Raw genomic sequence first — 20,517 nt, forward strand, 5'->3', positions numbered from 1 at the left:
GAAATAGTGGACATCCCTGCCAACCACAGTTGACAATACTAAGGTAGGACAACCAAACATCTGACTTGGTACTAGATAGCTATCTTGTCTCCATGCGTCCAGTCTCCGATTCATTGTTTATAGAGATACACTCCATAATTTGCAACAAATACTGCTGCAAATCTTGCACAGAGGGTCAGCAAACCCAGGTCACATGATCAAAATGCAGAGGCTTGGCAAGATGTCCAAAATCTGATGACCCAAAAAAAAAAAAAAGGGAAAAAGTGATAAAGTAGTCCTTGACTTACAACAACAGTTCGCTAAGTGACTGTTTGAAGTTACAACGGCACTGGAAAAAGTGACTTATGACCGTTTTTCAGACTTAACGACCATCGCAGGCATCCCCATGGTCACGTGTTCAAAATTCAGAGGCTTGGCAACGGGTTCGTATTTATGACGGTCGCAGCGTTCCGGGGTCACGGGATCCCCTTTTGTTGACCCTCTGACAAGCAATGTCAATGGGGGAAAGCCGGATTCACTTAACAGCCGTGTTACTAACTGAACAACTGGAGTGATTCACTTAACAAATTGTGGCAAGGTCGTAAAATGGGGCAAAACTCACTGAACCAATGTTTCACTGGGCAACCTAAATTTTGGGCTCGCAACTGTGGTCGTAACTGTAAAAAGGAAGCCGTTCTACAGAGAGGTCCACGCCAGTCACCCGAAGCCGCCTTAAAATAATTACTTACTCGTTAAAAAATTTCTGATCTGCTGGATAAGTTTTCTGAGATCCTCGTTGCTCCTGTCGACCTGCTGCTTGGTGGCGTTGGTCTTCAGCAAAACGTCTTGGGCGTTCTGCCTGGCTTCGTCGGCCCTTTGTTTGGCTTCCGAAACCTACGCGAAGTAAGCGGGACTGTGTTTACAACGGCTAGCAAATCCCGTTTCTCGTCGAAAAGGAATACCGACGCAGACCTTAACTCAGTGATGGCGAACCTTTTAAGAGACCGAGTGCCCAAACGGCAACCCAAAACCCACTTATGCCAGGTGGGCGTGGCCCATTGGGTGGGTGTGGCTACGGTGGTCACCGGCAGACTGGGTGGGACTAAAAAGTTCAATCAATCACTTCCAACTTTGCAAGATGTTTTCTTCCCCCACCCCCGTGAGAAATTGAAATTGATTGATTGATTGAACCTTTTTTTTTTGTATATGGCAGTGGAGGCCTAAATTGAAAAGGTTTTATAAAACCCAGCTGAAGACCTGGGACTGGGGCGACGGCGCGTGTGCCCACAGAGAAGGCTGTGCGTGCCACCAGTGGCACGTGTGCCCACAGGTTCACCACCATGGCCTTAACTGCTCCTGAAGCTCTGAGTGTGATTTTTAAGAATCCTCTGGACAATTCTCAACAAAACAACGTCGAGACTCCAGAAAAAGCGTGGAGAAGAGCAATAAGGATGACCAGGGGACAGGAGGATATGATCCATGGTGGAGGAAATGGGTGTGTCTAGTCCTAGGGGTAGGCAGCCTTGGCTCTTTCATGACTCGTGGACTTCAACTCCCAGAATTCCTGAGCCAGCCTGGCTCAGCTTGGAAACCTCTCCCTTTCCCCTCACTGTGGCTAGCTCAGGAATTCTGGGAGTTGAAGTCCACGAGTCATAAAGCGGCCTAGGCCTAGGCCAGGGGTGGGCCACCTTGGCTCTTTTATGACTCGTGGACTTCAACTCCCAGAATTCCTGAGCCAGCATGGCTCAGCTTGGAAACCTCTCCATTTTCCCTCAGCATGGCTGGCTCAGGAATTCTGGGAGTTGAAGTCCACAAGTCATAAAAGAGCCAAGGTGGCCCACCTCTGCCCTATATCAGGGGTCCTCAACCTTGGCAACTTTAAGACTCATGTACTTCAACCCCCAGAATTCCTGAGCCAGCATGGCTCAGCTTGGAAACCTCTCCATTTTCCCTCAGCACAGTTGGCTCAGGAATTCTGGGAGTTGAAGTCCACGAGTCATAAAAGAGCCAAGGTTGCCCACCCCTGGCCTAGTCTAAGGAAGAGAAGGACTAAGGGTAATAGGAATCTTCCAATATTTGGGGGGCTGTCACAGAGGAGACGGGGTCAGCTTATTCTCCAAAGAACTTGAGGGCAGCGAGAAGAAATAACGGGTAGAAGAACATCAACAAGAGACAGCGAGAACAATTAACCAGCGGAACGACTTGCCTTCAGAAGTTGTGGGTGCTCCATCACTGGAGGTTTTGAAGAAAAATTAGAGAGCTATTTGTCCAGAACGGTATAGTGTCTCCTGCTTGAGCAGGGGGTTGGACTAGAAGACCTCCAAGGTCCCTTCCAACTCTCTTATACCGTGACTGTTAATTCTGCAGGCATCTTCTTCACAGAGGCAAATATCTACAGTATATACAGACAATCCTCAATTTGCGACTATAATGGAGCCTGCCCATCCCTGTTGTAACTCGGGATGTTTGTAAAATGTGCTTCCACTCTAGAGCTGGAAAATAAGTTAGTCACGTGCCTGGCCTGATTTTATACAAGCTTTTTGTGAGGCACATCACAGCTATTGTGAACGAAAAGTTCTCTAAAGCAGAGGTCCCCAACCTTTTGGGGTACCGGGGACCGCTTCCGTGGAGAGAGGTTTTTCCGCAGACTGGAGAGTGTGTGGATTTGTGTGCTGCCTACATCCCACGGATGGGGCTTTGCTTGTTTGTGAGGACCGGTTGCTGGCCTGCCGTGGCCCGGTACCAGTCCACGGACTGGGGGTTGGGGGACCCCTGCTCTAAAGGGTGCAGTTTTGCCCCCAGAATGGATGTAAATGCCAGTTTGGGGCAAAACCCTTATAAAACACGGTCACGTGACCGTGGGATGTTGCAAAGGGTGACAAGTGAGGTCACATGGCCGAGGACGCGACCATCAGAACGTCAACTCTGAGTTACGTCTCTGTTGGGAACTTTAAATAGTTGCTAAGCAATGGGTCACAAGTCAGGGACTAACAATAAGCTATATCAGCGTTTCCCAACCTTAGGAACTTGAAGATGCGTGGACTTCAACTCCCAGAATTCCCCAGCCAGCTATGCTGGCTGGGGAATTCTGGGAGTTGAAGTCCACGCATCTTCAAGTTCCTAAGGTTGGGAAACGCTGAGCTATATCACCGGGCCAAAGCTATGAGCATCCCAACAGTGACGTATGGCTACGAGAGTTGGACCACAATGAGGGCTGAGCGTCGGAGAATTGGTGCTTCCGAATGGCGGTGCTGGAGAAGACTCAAACTGTCAGGAGACCCAATCGGTCGATCCAAAAGGAAACTGACCCTCACTGTCCTTGGGAAGGACAGATAATAATAATAATGAAGTTGGAAGAGACGGAGGTCATCTAGTTCAACCCCCTGCTCAGGCAGGAAACACTATACCATTTCAGACAAATGGCTGTCCAGTCTCTTCTTAAAAACTTCCAGTGTTGGAGCATCCACAGCTTCTGGAGGCAGGTTGTTCCACTGGTTAATTGTCCTCACTGCCTGGAAATTCCTCCTTAGTTCCAGGTTGCTTCTCTCCTTGATTCTATCCTTCTGTTAATGCAGCCTAGCACTGTGTTGGCTTTTTTGGCAGCTGCAGCACACGGCTGGCTCATATCTAAGTGACTGTCCACTAGGACTCCAAGATCCCTCTCACAGTTGCTACTATTGAGCAAGGTACCACCTATACCAGGGGTAGGCAACCTTGGCTCTTTTATGACTCGTGGACTTCAACTCCCAGAATTCCTGAGCCAGCATGGCTCAGCTTGGAAACCTCTCCCTTTCCCCTCAGCGTGGCTGCCTCAGGAATTCTGGGAGTTGAAGTCCACAAGTCATAAAGTGGCCTAGGCCTAGGCCAGGGGTAGGCAACCTTGGCTCTTTTACAACTCATGGACTTCAACTCCCAGAATCCCTGAGCCAGCATGGCTCAGCTTGGAAACCTCTCCCTTTCCCCTCAGCATGGCTGGCTCAGGAATTCTGGGAGTTGAAGTCCATGAGTCATAAAAGAGCCGAGGTTGCCTACCCCTGACCTATACTATACCTGTACATTCAGTTTTTCTTGCCTAAATGTAGAACTTCACTTTTTTCCACCACTGAATTTCGTTTTGTTAGATAGCGCCCAGTGTTCCAGTTTGTTCAGATCCTCCTGTATCTTAGGCCTGTCTTCTGGAGTGCTGGCTACTGATGCTGAACTCAAAAGACTTTGGCCACCAAATGAGGAGAGAGGAAAAACTCCTGGGAGAAGACCCCGATGTTGGGAAAGATTTATTTTTTTTATTTTTATTTTAACCCCATTTATATCCTGCCCTTCTCCGAAGACTCAGGGCGGCTTACAATCTAAGCACAAATCAATGTGCTTAGCAACCATCTGCTGCCGGGAACGAATTCCCATCGCCCAGTACGCTCACACAGAGAAGGCCTCCTCAGAGTACCGTCAGCTAGGCAATGTCGGCTGGCGACCCCCAGGGGGAGGGCCTTCTCTGTGGGAGCGCCAGCCCTATGGAATCAGCTCCCCCCTGAGCTTCGGATGACCCAAAATCTCCAATCCTTTCGCCGCGGCCTCAAAACACTCCTATTCCACCAGGCTGACCTGGACTGACAGGCATTTTAATTAATTATATTTACAATTTTTAATTTTAATTTTAGTTTTTAATTTTAATTTATTGCACAGATGATTTTAATTTTATTTTTATCTTAATTTCTGTACTTATTATATGTTCTGTTGTTAGCCGCCCTGAGTCCTTCGGGAGATAGGGCGGGATATAAATCCCATTAATAAATAAATAAATAGCCTTCATTCTATGTATATGCCTGCTTATTAGGGCTTTTGCCCCCCCCCCCCAAGCGGCATTATTACAAAGTCAGCTTAATTGCCCCCAACAATCTGGGTCCTCATTTTACCTACCTGGGAAGGATGGAAGGCTGAGTCAACCTTGAGCCTGGTGGGACTTGAACCTGCACTAATTGCAGGCAGCTGGTGTTACTTAAGGAGGCATTAGCCCACTGCTCCACCAAGGCTCTTGGTGGAAGGCAAAGGGATGGAAGGGGAAGGGAGAAGGGGACGGCAGAGGAGGAGATGGTTAGGTTAGGGTCATCGGCGCAACGAACGGAAACGTGGGCAAACTCCAGGAGACGGTGGAGGACCGGGGTGGGGTGGGTGGGGCTGGCATGCTGTGCACCATGGGGCCACGAGGAGTCAAGACACGACTTGGCGACTGCACAACGAATAGTGTTCGGAAGGCACTTACGGGGCACCCATCATGCAGAACGTTAACGCGTGCTGGTTCTCGCCCTGACTGGCCCACACACACCTACTTCCCAGTGGTTGGTGGCTGAGCCATCTTAAATAATCACCATTTTGGACAGCTGCTCCACCTCCGCCAGAGCACTCAAGACCTCTCTGTCGAAATCGACGGCTTTCTGCCAGACGCCGCGGGACACCGTCACCAGGCCTTGGCACCCGGGCCCTCCGCAATGCTTCATCCCATCTTCAGTCTGGCAACTCAACCCGCCACAGGGGGAATCAACGCAAGACGCCCCCGGCGGAGTCCCGCACACCTGCAGTGGAAAAGAGGTTAACGCTTCCCAAACAGCCAAGAGCCAGCTCCGTAAAGCATGGGAGGTAGTCCTCGGCTTACGACGGTTCATTTTAGTGACTGCTCAGAGTTACAACAGCGCCGGGGGTAAAAAAAAAAAGGGAACCAGTGACCCCCTAATTTGGACGCTTAACAACCGTTGCGGGCGATCCAAATTCGGATGCTTGGCAACTGACTCGTATTTACGACTGTGGCAGTGTCCCCAGGAGGGGTCACGGGATCCCCTTTTGCGACCTTCTGACCAGCAAAATCAACGGGGGGAAGCCGGGTTCACTTAACCGCCGAGGGAAGAAAAGTCGTAAAATGGGGCAGAACCCACTTAACAAATGTCTCGCTTAGCGACGGGAATTTTGGGGCGTAAGTTGAGGACTACCAGCATTTTACTCCCCAGGACATTTAACATTTATCTGAAACTGGAGGAATGAGAGAGTCGTTCGATTTGATTCCTGGATTTCAACAAATTAATAAGTGAGACAAGTGAGCACTTTGAAGCCGTGTCTGGATAGAGGTAATAAATACACAAATTTTCAGCTGAAACTAGACCAAACATTGTCTAAAGTCGGGCTCTGCAAATCATATCCTGTTCCTCTGTTCTTTTATTTATTTATTTTTATTTTAATTCCATTTATATCCCGCCCTTCTCCGAAGACTCAGGGCGGCTTACAAGCTTAGCAGTAGCCTTCATTCTATGTATATGCCTGCTTATTAGGGCTTTCACACACACCCCCAAGCGGCATTATTACAAAGTCAGCTTAATTGCCCCCAACAATCTGGGTCCTCATTTTACCTACCTGGGAAGGATGGAAGGCTGAGTCAACCCTGAGCCTGGTGGGACTCGAACCTGCACTAATTGCAGGCAGCTGGTGTTACTTAAGGAGGCATCAGCCCACTGCTCCACCAAGGCTTAGTAGGAAGTTACCTACAGTAGTCTAAATGCACCCTCTTTTTTAAATCCTCCCAGGCACCTACGACACACGTTTTTCCTTGCCGGCCCGAAGCCTCTTCGTTTCCATTTTTCCCACAGCCTTTTAATCCATCCCCTTTTCAAAAAAAAAGGAAAAAGTGTTTACATCCTGACGTGACTTTTGCGTTTGAGCTTGTTTTTATTATTCTCTGCAGCTCGCTTTCTCCTCCTTCGCATTTTTTATTTTTTGTTTTGGCTTTAATTTTTTATCTTGGGTGGTTGGAAGCCGAGTCTGGAGATGTTCCCCGATAAAAGACTGGAGAAAATGCAGAAATAAATAAATAATCCTGGGTGGGCCCTTCTGCGAATTTTCCTATTTTTCTGTCACCAGGTGGGTGGTAATTGGGAAATGCTGCTGACATGTTGCACCCCCCCTGGAAGGTATTTTGGCATCACAGGAGAAGATCATCTTTGTCTGATCAAATTTCTCAAGTGTAATCCTAGGGTTTTATGTGGGCTTGCTGGTTCAGCTCCCGCCTTTGCTTTTCAAGACTTGACTTATCTTTATCTTTCAAAAGAAAGATCCTTGCTGTGGGAAATGAGGAGAGATGCCGAAAACTCTCAGATCGATAAGTCAAGTCCTCGGATTACCAACCCCAACGGACCTCAAGGTTGTTGTGATTCAGGGTCAGCCTGTGGGTTCGGCAGTTGGGTCGGACGACTCAGAGGAGGAGGAGGAGGGGGGTGTTGAAGAGCTTGCTGAGGGGATTGGACAGCTTGATGAGAGCCCCCAGCCAGGCCCCTCTCATCTGGTCACGACGCAGACCCAGCTGTGCGAGCCTGACAGCGTGGATGAAGATGACCCACAGCTGGCCCTGTTCAAGGACGCCCGACGCAGGAGGCAGTCAGTCAGGAGTAAACAGAGGAAGGCAATGGGGCACCTCGGAAGGAGGCACAGAGAGGCCACGCCCTGAACTGTATAAAAGGGGAATGTGTGGGAGGGCTGGTTTGCTGAAGGCAACCGCTTGGATTGTTCCTGCTTCTTAGCTCGTGTTTTATGGTTGGTGTCTTGTCTTGCTCTGTTTTATGTGAATAAATTTGGCAGGCTTTATTCCAGCCTCTTGCTGTTTGTAAAGGGGTTGTCCCTACTTTTGCTGCAGGGCCGGTAGCAGGCTGGTACAGAACAAAGGTTTCGGTTGCTAAGCGAGACGTTGGTTGAGTGAGCTTTGCCCTCTTTTGCACCGTCTCTTGCCACAGTTGTTAAGTGAATCATTGCAGGCGTAAAATCGGCAACCGGGCTGTGAAGTGAATCTGGCTTTCCCCAGAAGGTCAAAGAAATTGATCCCGTGACGGTCATAAATAGGAATCGGTTGCCAAGCGGCTGAATTTGGATCGCGTGACCGTGAGGATGCTCTAATCCATGGCAATCTATCTGGCATTTCATTTATCGAAGGCAATGTTTTCGGCTGACTAGTCTTGTCCAACTCTAGGGCACGGGGCTCATCTCCCTTTCTTAGTCAAGGGAGCCAGCGTTGTCCGAATACGCTTCTGTGGTCATGTGGCCAGCATGACTATAGGCCGAGGCACACAGAACGCCATTATCTCCCATCGAAGTGGTACCTATTAATCTACTTGCATTTGCATGCTTTTAAAACTCCTAGGAGCTGGAGCAAATAATGGGAGCTCGCCCCATCCCGTGGCACTTGGGTCTCGAACCTGGACTGGCAGCTTTTCAGTGTCTTTAACCACTGAGCCATCGCACCGCACCCTCTCCCCCCCCCCAATTTCATTTATATTTCATTGAATATCTCATCTGTATCCCAAAGGTGCTTTTCGCAAGAAGCAACTGGACTTCCTTGTTTTTGCTTCTAAGACGTTTCGCTTCTCATCCAAGAAGATTCTTCGTCCCTGGTCTGGATGGTGGGGAATGGAAGGATTGATATTGTTGTGATTCAGTGTCAGCCTGTGCTCCCAACAGCTGAGTCCGATGAATCTGAGGAGGAGGAGGAGGAGGGGTTTGGAGAGCCTTCAGTGTCAGAGGGAGGCTCTGATGCACTGCAGGACTCTCAGCCTGGCCCCTCCAGTCATGTTCCTCATGAGGCTCAGCTGTGTGAGCACGAGGTGTCGGAGTCAGAGGAGTCACAGCTGAATCTGTTCAGAGACGCTAGAAGCAGAAGGCAATCTAGCAGAGTAGAGCAGAGAAAATCAATGAGGCAACTCAGTGAGAGGAGGAGAAGGCAGTGAGAAGCCACACCTTGGGACAGATAATAAAAGGGGAAGGTGTGGGCGGGGCTGGTTGCTGAAGGCAACCGTTTGGAGACTTGGAGGTGGAATCTCATCCTGATGGGTTTGTTTTCCTAGGCTGTGCCACGCGTTGGTGGAGCTTGAAAACATACCCATCGGGACAGGATGCAGTAGTAAGTAGTCCACCTGCATTTGAAAGACAAAAAGGCCACTCTCTTGATTACTACAAAGTCCACATTTTGGACAAGCCAGACGGCTGGTTGGAAAGAGGGATCAAAGAGGTCATTTATGTCAAAATTCAACAGCCCTCTCTCAACAGAAGGGGAAGGGATACAACACCGTCTATTTCCAGTCTACAACACGGTCTTTTCAGCAGTTCCAAGAAGGCTCCACGCCCCTTTGCACTGCTCGGGTAACCCTGAGGACCCCGATAAACCTCCAAGTGGCCTCAACGGCTCTCTAAAAAAAAATGCAAAGGACCAAGCTGTCTGCCAGGAATAGGAATCCTTCCCTTCCCCAGCATCCAGCCAGAGCTGAAGAAGCTTCTGGGATGAGAAGCGAAACGTCTTCAAAGCAAAAAACCAAGGAAGTCCAGTTGCCTCTTGAAAAAAGCAACTTTGGGATACAGATGAGATATTCAGTGAAATCTAAATGAAATTGCGGGGTGGGGGGGAGGAGAGGGTGCGGTGCGATGGCTCAGCGGTTAAAGGCACTGAAAAGCTGCCAGTCCAGGTTCGAGACCCAAGTGCCACGGGATGGGGTGAGCTCCCGTTATTTGCTCCAGCTCCTAGGAGTTTTAAAAGCACCTTTTAGGGACAACCATGACCTTGGACGACCGAACATCTCCACAGACACCTCACCTACTACGCAACCATTTTTATTCTTTATTCCTGACATCGGTCCCTGTTCACATCCACCCCTTCCCAAACTCTTCGCCCCTTGTCCAAATAAGCTCAGATATCGGCCTTTGGAGGGGTTGCCTACCTTCTCCGACACTTCAGCCAAATCCAGACTTTGCAGCTTGCCGGCTAATTCGTCCAAGAGCCGGGATTGCTCTTCCTGGGCGGCCTTGAACGCAGCCTTGGTGTCGTTGATCAAGCTCTCCACTTCCAGGCGCATTTCGGCCGACTGTTCAACCAGGCTTCCGGGTAGCAAAACCGAGGCGTTGGCTCTCTTTTCAGCATCCAATGACATCTGGAAATATTTGGTGATGCTGTCCAGGGCGCCTGAAACCGTCAAGAGGTGGGACAGGTTGAGCCAGCCACGTTCATCTGGCCTTTACGGCGGTAATACAGGTAATCCTCCACTTACAACAAGGGAGCCCAAAATTTCTGTCGCTAAGCGAGACAGTGATTAAAGTGAGCTTGGCTCCGTTTTATGACCTTTCCCGCCACTCTTGCAAAGTCGGTCACTGCAGCTATTCAGCAAGTCCCACGGTTATGAAGTTCCCCCACTGACTTTGCGTGTCGGAAGGTCGCAAAAGGGGATCACGTAATCCAGGACACGGCAACTGTCATTAAATACAGGTAGGTCCTCGAGAGAGGACCACAATTGACCCCAAAACGCAGGTCGCTAAGTGAGAAATTTGTTAAAGTGCCGTTTGACCCTTTTTTATGACCTTCCCTACCCCAGTTGTAAAATGAATCACTGCAGATTAAAATAGTCACACGGTTGTTAAGGGAATTTGGCTTCCCCCCACCTCCCCTTGACTTTGTTTGTCAGAAGGTCACAAAAAGGGATCAGGTGACCCTGGGACACTGCGAAACCGTCGTAAATGTGAGCCGGTTGTCAAGCATCCGAATTCTGATCACATGACCAATGGTCGTAAGTGTGAAAACCGGTCACAAGTCATTTTTTTCAGTGCCATTATCACTTTGAACGGTTGCTAAATGAATGGTTGTAAGTTGAGGTCTCCTTGTAGTTTGGAGAAGCTGTCTACGAAATTAAATGCACGACGCGGCCAGGATTAAGCATGGCCAATGAAACCCAGTTAAGCTGGTTTCACAGAAATCCAGGTGACGTGCATCAATTTGAAAAGATTTCGCCGCTTCCCAAGCCCGATCCTCCCTAAGGCCTTTCGTTTGGGTTGGATCCTGTGAAATGTTCATGAAACAGATCCGCTTAGGGACCCTCCCACAGTTTCCTTTCTGAGTCAAAGCCAGATTTACTCAGCCAAAATTCCTCGAGCTCTCAAAATACAAACCTCGAACATCAGAGATCTTTATGAACTCCAGCTGTTCGGCAAGTTCCTTCACAGCGCTGTGTAAGCTCTTCGCGTCTGCCTCTAAAGCCGTCAGTTCGGCCTCCACGGCGCCGCTTTCGTTCGCCACACCAGATAGCTTTTCTTCGACTTCGGTTATCTTTTGGGCCACGTCTGTTTTGAGCTTCCTGTGAACCCCCCCCCCAAAAAAACCCGCCATTAACTGCAACGCGACGCAAACCCGGTTTGCCGAGAATCTAAAGACCTATTTCAAACGATTTCCCTTCTTCCCTGTCAGGGTAGAATACGTAGGAACGTACGGCTGCAATTGTACGACCGCAATTGAGCTCGGATTTTCTGCTGCTCACTGAGACAGTGGTTCAGGTGATTTTTTTTTTGCACCGTTTTACGACCTTTCTCGCCACAGCTGTTAAGAGGTCCCCAAACCCCTCCCCCCACCCCCGGTCCAGTAACCGGCCCGCACAAACAAGCAAAGCCCCATCCGTGGGGTGCAGGCAGCACACAAAACCACACTTTCTGGTCCGTGAAAAAACCTCTCTCCACGGACACGGCGCATCCCCTGGACGCGGCGACCATCACAGATATGAGTCCGTTTTGCAAACATCCAGATATAGATCACCTGACCCTGGGGATGCGGCAACGGTCCTGAATCCCTTTTTTTTCAGTCCCCTTGTAACTTCGAAACGACCACTAAATCAACTGCTGTAAGTCGAGGACTATCTGCATTGTGTTATGGTGTTCTTTCCTCATCGTTGGGTGCATTTCGGGGTGTCTGTTTTGCCTGATCGTTGCTTCAGGAACGCAAAACGGGGAAAAAGCTTGGGAAAACAGCACACCTCTGGGAGATTTAACCATCTGCATTCCATAATGCTGCCGTAATGTGCTTGAATATTGCCAATGACGTATGCTACATTGGCTCATGGTCCCGTCCCTAATTTTGTTTCATGCCTCACATAATAAACCATCTGTGTTAGGAACTTTTTTCATAAGCCGTAAGACATAAGCCGCATTCTGTGAAGGCAAATGTTGCACAATGGAGGCTTTTAAAGTCTCCAGAAAGTCTGTAAAATACGCAGTCACAGAAATGTTAGGAGAAATGGCTGTGAAGCAAATTTACCCCGAGTTGGCAGGTTTAACTCCACTTCCCAGCTGGGCCTGCTCGTCTCCTACATCGACAGACTCATCAGCCTTGCCATTTTGGTTTCCCAGTTGAAAAGAGGAAGAAGAACAGAACGAAAACTAGTACAGAGCAGAGTAGGGGAAGGAAGGGAAGGGAGGGGAGAGGAAGAGAAGAGAATTTGGAACAGAATAGAATAGAATAGAATAGAATAGAATAGAATAGAGAATGGAATAGAATAGAATAGAATAGAATAGAATAGAATAGAATAGAATAGAATAGAATAGAATAGAATAGAATAGAATAGAATAGAATAGAATAGAATAGAATAGAATAGATATTGGAATGAATAGAATAGAATAGAATAGAATAGAATAGAATAGAATAGAATAGAATAGAATAGAATAGAATAGAATAGAATAGAATAGAATAGAATAGAATAGAATAGAATTACAGAACAGAGCAGAACAACAGAATATACAGAATACAATAGAAATACAGAATAAAATAGAATATATAGAATAGTATAGAATAGAACAATAGAATAGAATAGAAATACAGAATAGAATATATAGAATAGAATAGAACAATAGAATGAATAGAATAGAATAGAATAGAATATATAGAGTAGAATAGAATAGAATTAGAATAGAATAGAATAAAATAGAATAGAATAGAATAGAATATATAGAATAGAATAGAAATACAGAATAGAATAGAATATATAGAATAGAAATACAGAATAGAATAGTATAGAAATACAGAATAGAATATATAGAATAGAATAGAATAGAATGTAGAATGTAATAGAATAGAATTAGAATAGAATAGAATAATAGAATAGAATAAATAGAATAGAATAGAAATACAGAATATAATAGAGTAGAATAGAATAGAAACAGAATAGAATAGAATATATAGAATACAATAGAATAATATAATAGAATGAATAGAATAGAATAGAATAGAATAGAATAGAATAGAATAGAATAGAATAGAATAGAATAGAATAGAATAGAATAGAATAGAATAGAATAGAATAGCTTTATTGGCCAAGTGTGATCAGACACACAAGGAATTATACGGAATCAGTAAGAACACCCGTTTGCTAATTCTTAGGTACCATCATTTAGAGTCAAATTCACAATAACCATTCTTCGCCACCACGTTTCCATCTTTGCCCCCTTTCTTTCTCCCCAAGTTCTCCTTGAAATCCTTCAACCACAAGACCCTCCGTCCTCCAGGGTCGGGCGAACAGCAGGCAACGTTCTTTCTGCTGTACGCCATAGTTACTCTAGCACGGATGACGTTACCTACTTTGGTAGTGAAACGTCTGCAGGAAAACAACCCAGCTCAGAGAGCATCGAGGTGCCCTCCTGTCAACGCCGGAGCTACAAATATCCTCCCTTTCTTCCTACTTACTCTGCCTCCTCAAAGAGGTCGCCGATGTTCTGAAGAGGCTGGGTAGCAGGATTCTGAGCAATGATGCTCTGGATCTCGTTCAGCTTTTCCTGCACCGAGCTGAGGGTCTCTCGGTAGGGGCCGCTCACCCCCGTGATCTTCAGGACTTTGGCTCTTTCCAGGAATCTCTGGGTCCTATTCGTCAGCTCGCTGACGATGATATCCCAGAGAGCAAAGCATTGGTGACAAGGAGCACAGTCTGGAAATGTTCCGGCGTAGCCTCGGGTGCATTTGTCACAACGGGCTCCTTCGACGCCTTCCTTACAGATGCACTGGCCACTCGACCGGTGGCACTGCAGAGTCTGGATGCCTCGCGAATCACACTCACAAGCTGAAGGAGAAATGAAACTGGGCTGTGGAAACCACGACAATCAACTTTCTGGAGTGGGTTCTGCCACTCCTTCCTGTACACCAGTGGTGGCGAACCTATGGCCCGGGTGCCAGAGGCGGCACTCAGAGCCCTCCCTGTGGGCACCCGTGCCATGCCCCGGAGGTGGCAACTGTTCGACCTCTTCAACCAGCCGCCCCACACACACAGGTGTCCCTCCCCACGAGCGACATTGAGGTGACCACACCCACTTTGTCCACACCCACCCAATCTTCCATGACCACCACAGCCACACCCACCCAGTAGGCCACGCCCACCTGGCATCCAGTGATACATAAGTGGGTTTTGGGTTGCAGTTTGGGCACTCGGTCTCTAAAAGGTTCGCCATCGCTGCTGTACACCTATAGAACAGATTTGCCCTGGAGATGTGAATGGCTTTGATCCTTCCACAAGTCCTCGGAGACCTGGCTTTTCTCCATATCAGTGTAGCTCTGATACGGGACGTCTGTTTTTTTAAAAAACTGATTTGGATAAGGCACTTTTCAAAGTTTTCAATCTTTGCTCGCTGCCCAGAGTTCTACTGGTGAGATGGATGGGCTTGTTTAATAGATAAATAAAATGCTAAACATTTTAGCATATATTTTCTTTTAGCATTTTACCTTGATTCCCCCTCCCCTCCTTCTTGAGAATGTGAAAGAAGGACATTAAGATACAAGCCGTGGTGCCCTCATTTGGTAGACCTTCAAGTCTTCAACGCTCCAATTAAGACTTGTAAAATCTCTTTTATGTTGGACTTAAAAATGGATACAGAGGAGTTTTTTCTCTCCCCAATATTTTCTGCACGGAAAATCAGAACTTATCATAATGTTAATGGCAATGGCAATGGTACTTAGACTTCATAGTGCTTTTACAGCCCTCTCTAAGCGATTTAGAGAGTCAGCATATTTGCCTCCAACAATCTGGGTCCTCATTTTACCGACCTCAGAAAGATGGAAGGCTGAGTCAACCTTGAGCCGGTCAGGATCGAACTGATGGCAGTCGGCAGAATTAGCCTGCAATACTGCATTCTTAAATGGGTTTCATTCAGATTTCTTTTTCTTATACAATTTTTTATGCCAAGTCTCCGTTTTGAGTACAGCTCACGGTCCCACTCAGATCAATGACAAAATTATCCATCCACAGAAATGGCTCTAGATCACGTTCATCTGTGACCTGGTGGGAATCTGCAATCAACAGCAATTTTTTTTTTTGGTTAAGTCTAACCCCAAACAGCCAGATAGGAGAAAACACAACTGGAAAATGCTACCGCTTAAAAACTTTGTTTAAAGAAAGACCAAAACAAATGTGAATCTTCTTCCCACCGCTGTGAATTATCAGTTGCTGTGCAATGTAATCCAAATGAAATCATAAGCAGGTATGTCGACATTCCGATTTTCTTTGGCCTCTGGCAAACGGAAGCTGTTAGAAAGGCAGCGTATTAATCCAAAACTCCCCGATAAATTTATCGTATAAGTGGTTGATAAACCCTTCAGGATTTTTACGTACAACTTTCTGGCTTCCAAGCACTTTGACCGTTCAAGGTTCTTCTCCAAATAATTGGGGGGGGGGGGAAGTGACATGACCAAAGGAGAGGAGAAAAAAAAATCACTATTTTTCCTTAAAACATATTCACATTCTTTAGCCTGATTTGTAAAAAGGCCATTTAAAGGAGCAAATTACCTCAAACAACCCCCCCCCCCCGCTTCTCTTGTGGAGAATTTGAGCAACAGGGCGAAGAATACAAAATAGAGAAAAAGAAAGAAAAAAGCTGTTCTCAACTTATCTGGGTGCAATTTTAACAAAGTGGCCTTTTTGTTCCCAGAAATAAAGGCCCAACACATACATGGTGCTTTATTTTCTTCAAAGCCACTCAAAGCATCCCCACTGTGAATGGCCTGGCTATGGAATGTATCTGCCCTCTGGCAATTCATTTTGCTTTGAAGGTTAGGTCTGGGGGTGGGATTGGACATGGAGGAGGAGGAGGTCCCACTTAACCCTGAAAAGGTTAGTTTTGGAGAGTTGACTCATGAATCAATCAAATTCCGGACTTGGGTGAACATTGAAGCCATCAAGTAGATGATTCTTCCTCTTGGAAGATCCTCAAGTCCATTAGGTTACGCCTTCTATCCATTTTATTGATCAGTAGCCCATCTTTACTATTTTTATGAGTATCTGAAGGCGGCAAACATGTCCGGCAAACTTTCCTTCTCCTGTTTTCCCCATAACAACAACCTTGTGAGGTGAGTTGGGTTGAGAGAAAGAGACTGGCCCAAGGTCAGCCAGCTGGCTTTCGTGGATAAGGCAGGACTGGAACTCACAATCTCCTGGTGATTGGCCCAAAGTCACCCAGCCAGCTTTCATGGTTAAGGGAAGACTAGAACTCAAGGTCTCCTGGTGACTGGCCCAAAGTCACCCAGCCAGCTTTCATGGTTAAGGGAAGACTAGAACTCAAGATCTCCTGCTGACTGGCCCAAAGTCACCCAGCCAGCTTTCATGGTTAAGGGAAGACTAGAACTCAAGATCTCCTGCTGACTGGCCCAAAGTCACCCAGCCAGCTTTCATGGTTAAGGGAAGACTAGAACTCAAGATCTCCTGGTGACTGGCCCAAAGTCACCCAGCCAGCTTTCATGGTTAAGGGAAGACTAGAACTCAAGATCTCCTGGTGACTGGCCCAAAGTCACCCAGCCAGCTTTCATGGTTAAGGGAAGACTAGAACTCAAGATCTCCTGCTGACTGGCCCAAAGTCACCCAGCCAGCTTTCATGGTTAAGGGAAGACTAGAACTCAAGATCTCCTGCTGACTGGCCCAAACAAAGTCACCCAGCCAGCTTTCATGGTTAAGGCAGAACTAGAACTCACAATTTGAGGCCCCTTCCAACTCTCTTGTTCTGTATTCTGATAAATTGCTGTGTGCACTGTCTTGATCCAAATTGGGAGCCTGCAGACCCGTTTTGTGATTGGCCAGGCCTAGCCAAGGCAACCATTTGAAGAATCACAGCTCTTTGGTGAAACTGACCAAGTCTGTATTCTTCACATTCCAAACATACTTAAACCTTCAGCAATATTAAAACAGAATAAAACGCAGAGGGAGAAGGTAAACATGTCTTAAGAGTGAATGAACAAACAATCAACGCAAAACTACGTCCTACGCATAGGATCGAACAAACTGGAACATTTAACCTTGGGATGAGAAAACCAAAAGGGGGTACCATAACATTCTTCAAATACCTGAGAGGACACCTGCCAGAACAAGCTCAATACGCTGCAAGTTACATTCCAGAATGCAGGACAGGGAATCTAAGGTTTAAGCTATAGGAAGGCAGTTTCTGGCCGAAGGTAAGGACAAATCTCCTTCCAGTAAGATCAGAGTTGGTTAATTTTGGAGCTAGTTATCCAGCCATAGGGTAGCTCTCCTTAGTTGAAGAGGTTAAAGTAAAGGCTGGACAGCCATAGGCCAGGAATGCCTTTCAAATGGATATTTGCACAGAACAGGGTTGGATCGGATGGCCTAATTTGTTCCTTCCAACTCTACAATTCTGTATTTAAAATCCAGAGAGAGAGACATAGAAATGGATGATACATGATAAATAGAGACAGACTGACAAATGGATGATAGATAGATGATAAATATATCTATCTATCTATCTATCTATCTATCTCTATCTATCTCTCTATCTCTCTATCTCTCTATCTCTCTATCTATCTATCTATCTATCTATCTATCGAGATACTGGTAGCTTACTGGTAGCTTACTGGTAGCTCTCCTACTGGTAGCTTATGATTTATCACTTGTTTATGTCTTATGATTTATGATCTATGATTTATCACTTTGTTGTTTGTATGTACACTGAGAGCTTCTGCTCACTTGACCAATAAACAATTGTTGTCTAGTCTAGTCAATGGATAGATTATATATAGTCTCTATATAATCTCTCTCTCTACACCCACCCACACAATCTCTATACAAACACACACACAAATGCATTATATACCCTTTCTTTCTTTCTTTCTTTCTTTCTTTCTTTCTTTCTTTCTTTCTTTCTTTCTTTCTTTCTTTCTTTTCCTTCCTTCCTTCCTTCCTTCCTTCCTTCCTTCCTTCCTTCCTTCCTTCCTTCCTTCCTACTTTTTATTGCATATATAACTGAATTTTATAGTCTGCATCTTTGGGGCATTTTCAAATATTTCTATATTTTTAACACATTTTAACACATTTTTTTTCTTCAGTAGGAGCTCACATTTGTTACAGTCTTAATTAAACAATGAAAAAAGATGTGTATCTAATGAAGACTGCACTTTCCACTCTGCAAAACCTAATTTTATTTTTTTTAACGGTGTCGTTAATAAACTAACATATAAATCCAACGATGTTAAAATTTAGCTACACTAAAATTTTTTTAAAAAAACAGATAACCTCACTGAGGCCTTTGAAAGTCCTTTACGATAACACAATTGCAACATCAAGAGACTAAAGCCTTGTTAGGAAGTCCTGGATAAATAACAAATATTGAAACATCAAGAGGCTAAGAAAGCTACTTTTATCGTCTCCAGTCTTGTATCTAATTTCTTGGATTCAAACAAAATGAAACCAACGTGAACAATGCTTGGTTTGTTCCCCATACATCCTCACGAAACAAACCATCCACAGCTACCTTGGATTGTCCCGTAATATCAGAACCACATAAAGGCTGGGTATATGAATATTTGGATGTAGTCCTTGACAACAGGGAGGGAGAGCAAGGAATAATAACATACTCACCTTGACAGCCCACAGCAGGGTCACCCCAGAAATATTCCTGACATTCCGTACAGGTGCGTCCCCCGAATCCTGGCATACATTGGCACTGCCCGGTGAACTATTAATTTAAAAGAGAGGGGGGAAATCAACTTTAGACCAGTGATTAATCCATACTAAAACCAGGCTGGTCATAATACGGATCCATAATTGGGAACTTTCCCATTATTATTATCTAAGGGAACACCTGCTGCCGGCATCAACTTCCCATCGTCCAGTGCGCTCCCACAGGGAGGGCCTTCTTAGGGTACCGCCTGTTAAGGAATGCCGGCGGGTTATTCCCAGGGGAAGGGCGTTCTCTGTGGGCGCGCCGGCCCTTTGGAACCAACTTCCCACGGAACTCCGGACTGTCCCCGACCTTCGCTCATTTCGCCGGGACTTGAAAACCTGGTTCTTCGAGCTGTCTGGCCCAGACTGAAGGGTTTTAATTATTTAATTAATGGGGTTTTAGTCTAAATCCAGGGATTTAATTTAATCTTAGTTTTAATTGTTTTAATTTTGTATGTGATGTATTTTAATTTTTTAAATTTTTCCCTGTAAACCGCCCTGAGTCCTACAGGAATAGGGCGGTATATAAATTTAAATAAATAAATAAATAAATAAATAAATAAATAAATAAATAAATAAATATTATTATTACTACTACTACTACTACTACTACTATTACTACTACTACTACTATTTTGATTATTATGCCACCCTTAGCTCTGAAAAAGCCTCCTCACCTCATTGCAAGACGGGCCGAAGGAATGCTCCAGATTACAGGCGCAGGGTTCGCACCCGGTCCCGCTGCTCAGCTGCCACGTGTTTGGAGCACAACGATCACAGTTCTGCCCGACCACATTAGGGAGACACTGACACTGGCCCGTTTCTGTCTCACACTCACAGTCTTCAGAGCTGCTGCAACGCTGACGCGCCGTTCCCAGGTAATTGCAGACGCATTCTGGAACGAAGGAGTAGCAAAAACTACCGCCTGTCTTGCAGTGCGTTTGGCGGAAGAAGAAGTAGTTATACCACAGAGAAGATCTCAGAACAATTTTCCAGAAGCCAGCCGCAACTTCAGAGAGTTTTCCTACCAGCAGCTGAAAACGGAAACTCTTGCGTTGTTAGGTGGATTAATGAGATCTGAATAAATATGATTGAAATGTCTTTTTTTTTAAAAAAAAATATCTATTCAGGTGGGCCGTTTTGAACTACAGCTACTGCTCCACTTACAACCGTTCATTTAGTAGGCGCTCAAAGTTACAACGGCACTGTTTCTCACACTTACAACCGTTGCAGCATTTCCCCATGGTCGCGTGATCAAAATTTGGGTGCTTGGAAACTGGCATGTACTTATGATGGTTGCCTTCTGACTAGCAAAACTCAATGGGGGGGAAAAAGCCAGATTCGCTTCACGACGGCGTGATTCACTTAAAAACTGCAGTAATCTGTTTAACAACTGTGGCAAGGAAGGTCGTAAAATGGGGCAAAACTCACTTAACAACGGAAACTTTGGCCTCAGTTGTAGCTGTAAGTCGAGAATTGCCTGCAGTTGATACGATGAGGGAATCCTATCAATCGCTCTGAGAAAATAAGATTTATAATTCAAAAGACCTGGAGAAAACTATAGTAGGCTGATTTCTGTGGCCATACCTGCTTTTTTCGGCTAATATCTGTTCCTTAATTGCTAGTCTATTAATGTGTGATAGGGACGCGGTGGCTCAGTGGGTTAGGACGCTGAGCTTGTCGATCAGAAGGTCGGCAGTTTGGCGGGTCGAATCCCGAGTGCCGCGTAACAGAGCGAGCGCCTGTTACTCGTCCCAGCTTCTGCCAACCTAGCAGTTCG

The 20,517-nt window shown here is 46.0% G+C and overlaps 1 protein-coding gene across 1 annotated transcript in view; it reads right to left on the reverse strand.

Moving 5' to 3' along the window:
• Positions 1-20,517, reverse strand: part of LAMB1 (laminin subunit beta 1) — a 73,969-nt gene that overhangs the window by 6,788 nt on the left and 46,664 nt on the right. The window contains exons 22-28 of the mRNA XM_083366228.1: positions 19,415-19,632; positions 18,654-18,750; positions 13,493-13,862; positions 10,936-11,120; positions 9,717-9,958; positions 5,343-5,546; positions 729-873 (exon numbers count right to left, since the gene is read on the reverse strand). Coding sequence (XP_083222354.1) covers positions 729-873; positions 5,343-5,546; positions 9,717-9,958; positions 10,936-11,120; positions 13,493-13,862; positions 18,654-18,750; positions 19,415-19,632 — 1,461 coding nt within the window. The remainder of the gene's footprint in view (positions 1-728; positions 874-5,342; positions 5,547-9,716; positions 9,959-10,935; positions 11,121-13,492; positions 13,863-18,653; positions 18,751-19,414; positions 19,633-20,517) is intronic.

Source organism: Vipera ursinii (assembly GCF_947247035.1).
Source record: "Vipera ursinii genome assembly, chromosome: 6".
In the NCBI taxonomy this organism is placed as follows: Eukaryota; Metazoa; Chordata; class Lepidosauria; order Squamata; family Viperidae; genus Vipera; species Vipera ursinii.